Source organism: Micromys minutus, assembly GCF_963924665.1.
Source record: "Micromys minutus genome assembly, chromosome: 9".
In the NCBI taxonomy this organism is placed as follows: Eukaryota; Metazoa; Chordata; class Mammalia; order Rodentia; family Muridae; genus Micromys; species Micromys minutus.
In genome coordinates, this window is record NC_137978.1 from 35,510,269 (window position 1) to 35,514,385 (window position 4,117).

Below are 4,117 nucleotides of genomic sequence, written 5' to 3' on the forward strand. Positions count from 1 at the left end.
TGGCATTGTTGGAGGAAGTGTATCACTGTGGGAGTGGGCTTTGAGACCATCTGCCTAACTGTCTGTAAGCTAGTCTGTTCCCAGCTTCCTTTGGATGAAGAACTCTCAGCTCCTCCAGGGCCATGCCTCCATAGATGCTGCTGTGTTTCTTGCCACTGGAACTACTTTCATTTTAAAAAGGGGGGTCAAGCACTGAATCACAGAGGAATTTTCTGATTGGCCATGGAATTCTACTCTGAAGATGACAGGCTGTCCATATTTATCACCATTAAATGGGGGCTGGGGGGGAAGAACCTGCAGTGGGCAGCCAAAGGTGAGATTCACCATTGGATTCTGCATGCAACTTAGAGCAAGTGTTGGGAAGTTCTGATAAGAATCTAGCTTCTTCTCTTTCACTAGTGCATCATTTCACAGGAGAGGTTGCCATGGTTACCCACAGACCACAGTGAACTTACAAATAAACTTTGCAATCGGAGTTGTATTGTTCTGTGTCACACACAATCAGCAGAATATTGTCACTAATACTGTGCTTGTTATCATACACTGCCTCAGCCTTCTCCTGTGTGTGGTATGGTGCTCTCCACACATGGCATGTGTTTTGTTGTTTTACAGGTATGCTGTTCTGTGAACTACACCAAGGTACATGATGCACATTACTTTCTGAGTTCTAGGTAGAGGAACTAACATATCATACCATAGACAAATGAGTTGTATTACTTCTCTGTAGACAAAAAATATTTTACTCCTGTCAGGCTAGGTTTTACTACTTCCTTTGGATAAAAGAATGAGTGAGAAGGTCAGGCCACACTTCACTGCTGAGTCACTGCAAGTTTGTTTGTGGTTCCTTCTGTTACAGGAAGATATGGTAGACATAAGGTTTCTCCTTAACACAAATATGAAAGTACAGAGCATGACTCCAGGCCTATAGCTACAAGCAAGAACAGATTACCAAGTTATTTGAAGTTATTTTTCATGAAACCTGTCAAGCAATAAGCCGCTTAGGTTTCATGATGCTTTGGCTCAATTACTAAATACCACCTGGTTTCAAAAGCAGAGGTAAGATCATAAAATAAAGATATTGTCTATTTCTTAAATAGTAAATATTAAAACTCCAAATTCCTAAGCACCTGACTCACCAATCCACCCTACCACGCCTAATCAACCTGAGGAATGCCCTCTTGATGTCCTTGTTTCTCAGACTGTAGACCACAGGGTTGAGCAAGGCTGTGAAGACATTGTAAAAGAGTGAGATCTGCTTGTCTTGCTCAGGAGAGTAGCTGGAGTTGGGCCTCATGTAGATATAAGACGCTGGAGCATAGAACAATGTGGCCACAGTCAGGTGGGAGGCACAGGTAGAAAAAGCCTTGCAGCGGCCCTGGGTGGACTTGATCTTGAGAATTGCCTTGGCAATATGAATGTAGGAGGCCACAATGAGAGAGATTGGAACAAAAATTGTAATGACACTCAAGAACATGTCCACCATCTCTATGAGGTGGGTATCCATACAAGCCAGGCTACGCACTGAAGGATCTTCACAGAGGTAGTGGTTGATCCTGTTGGGCCCACAATATGGCAGACTCATAGTGAAGAAAGTATGCAACAGAGAGAAGAGTAAACCACAGGTGCAAGTTCCAGCTACCAACCATATACAGAGTCCCCAGTTGAGGATGACAGTATAGCGTAGTGGATAGCAAATGGCCACATACCGGTCATAAGCCATCACAACAAAAATAATGCATTCAGACATACCCAGGACACCAAACACATACATCTGCAGCCCACAGGCAGAAAAGGAGATAGTCTGAGAGTGAGCAAGAAGATGCACCAACATCTGAGGCATGGTGGTTGTGACATAGCTCACATCCATCAGGGAGAGGGTACAGAGGAAGAAGTACATGGGAGTGTGCAGCTGTGTGTCCAGGCAGACCAGCATGATGATGAGCCCGTTGCCCAGGACTGAGCTCAGGTAGATGAGAAGGAAGACAATGAAGAGGATGCTGTTGGTCCTAGGGTCACTGGAGAAGCCAAGTAGGAGGAATTCTGAAACCCAACTTTGGTTCTGCATGGAGTCTGTAAAAGAATCCCAGCCATGTTTGTAACATCTGATATTTGGTAACCCAGAAAGATGGCATTTACAGAGGCAGGAAGTCTAGGATGGTTTTTCTGAGCACACTGCTCAGTTTCTCTGTTCTTCTTAAGTTTCTTAACCCCTAAACACCTCAGTCTCTTCATCTATAAAATCAAGCTGATGACACAGCCTGAGATTGTTGTTAATAGTTAAAGTATCTCAAATAACTCTGGAAACACCACATGATGCATGGCATGCCCTAGACTGTCTTGTACTCTTATTACACAACATAGTGTACATCAGTTTCTCACACACAAACACACACACACACACACACACACACACACACACACACACACACACACACACACTACAATAGGTGCCTAAGAAGACCTGAAATCGCCATCAACCTTGTAGAGCCTATGCCCTGAGTATAAGGTGCCTCTCCTTGCACCATGGAATCCTTTCTACCTGACCAGCTAGTACAACCTGAGGCTTCATCAGCAGAGGGCAATGGAAGGCGCTGAGCTTCATCAAGTGCATTGGCTCCCTCCCTGGTCTTAAGTCTTCCCTCACTGATCTCAAAATCCAGTGGATGTGTCAGGACTGGCAGTGTTCAACTTTATGGTCTCAATTGACCAACACCTGGCATGACAAATGCCATATTGTACCCCCCAATCCCCATTAACTGTATTCCTTGCACTTCCAGGAGGCTGCCTACAGGCTCCCTGTCAGGTGTGTCTACATACCAGCTACACTCTAGGCAATATTTTTCAAACATAGTGAACACTTCATGCAAAATATACCAGGAGGTGTCCACTAACAGGCTGCATATTCTTTACTTAAGAGCCTCCTCAATGAGTCTGGATCTTTGTCGTGGTTACCCAGGCTCTATAATCTGTCATCCCAACCTTTAGAGGTAGAAGAACAATCAAGAGTTTTTATGTATCTTAGGCTACAAATGAGTTTAAGGCTAGCCTGAGCTACATGAGGTCCTATATTTTAAAAAAATAAGTAAATATTGACATTCTCAAACAGGCATACATGCAGGAAAAACACCAATACACACAAATAAATAAATAAATAAATCATACTAAAATGAGTCCTACAAAGATTTATTTTTAAAGATACTTACAAGAAAACAGACTCTGTGTGTGTGTTTGTGTTTGTGTGTGTGTTTGTGTGTGTGTGTGAATGCATTTTTCCAGGGTGCTTGACTAAATAAGCAGGGTAAAGTGTAAGACCATAGCATAAACTCACACTCCCTTATTATGTCATCCCTGAGCCCCCCAACAACACTCATGAACCAAAATGGTGACAATAGCACCCAATGCTCTGCTTGCTAAAGATTCAGCCTCAGGCACAGCTGTCTCTACTCCCTAATCTCCATGCAAGCAGAGGATTCTACACACCTCTGCCTCTCTTCCTCCTAAAGTCTAGCTTCTTGTCATGGAGAGGGACCAAGGCTAGCACAGTGATGGCCACACTGTGGCCACAGCAGGACTCACTTCAGCCAGGAAACCTCGCCTGCTGTGCTGCCACCTCCCACTCCTGACCCAGGCAGGATACATCTTGCATTTCATATAAAATTGGCTGATTACAATCCGAAGAATCCTAGAAGATTTTTCTCCCCTTTTAGCTGAATTTCCAGACAACTGGGAGAGAAGGATGTACAATAAGAGTGTGACTGATGGGTCATGTCCCCACTCTGCTCTGCAGCAGCAGCAAGTGATATAGAAAGGGTGGTGGGTGCAGGCCAGTTATTGTTTTGCTAACCTCAGCTGCAAAATCAATCCGCTGAAGGAAAGACTTTTTTCATTGTAACTGTCAGAAGAAAAACTAAGACATGAGGAAATTAAGCATTAAATTCAAGATTACACCTAGGAGTGGGAGTGTATGTGGCACAGTATCAGAGCCTGGCTCTTAGTCACTACCTTCTCCACTCTGACACACAGGTTCTCAAGTGGAGGTGAAGAACGCAGTCTTCAGTGTCTTCTAGTTGAGCTCATTGAGATTCAGCATAAACCAGAGCTCCTAAGACAGAGCTGG

The 4,117-nt window shown here is 44.0% G+C and overlaps 1 protein-coding gene across 1 annotated transcript; it reads right to left on the bottom strand.

Annotated features, from left to right (window-relative positions):
• Positions 1 to 1,132: 1,132 nt before the first annotated feature.
• LOC308423969 (olfactory receptor 2D2-like) lies at positions 1,133 to 2,065 on the bottom strand (the record flags this gene model as incomplete). Its single annotated transcript, XM_080920795.1, has 1 exon — positions 1,133 to 2,065. The coding sequence occupies one exon, from the start codon at positions 2,063 to 2,065 to the stop codon at positions 1,133 to 1,135; it is 933 nt and encodes a 310-aa protein (XP_080776921.1).
• Positions 2,066 to 4,117: the final 2,052 nt, after the last annotated feature.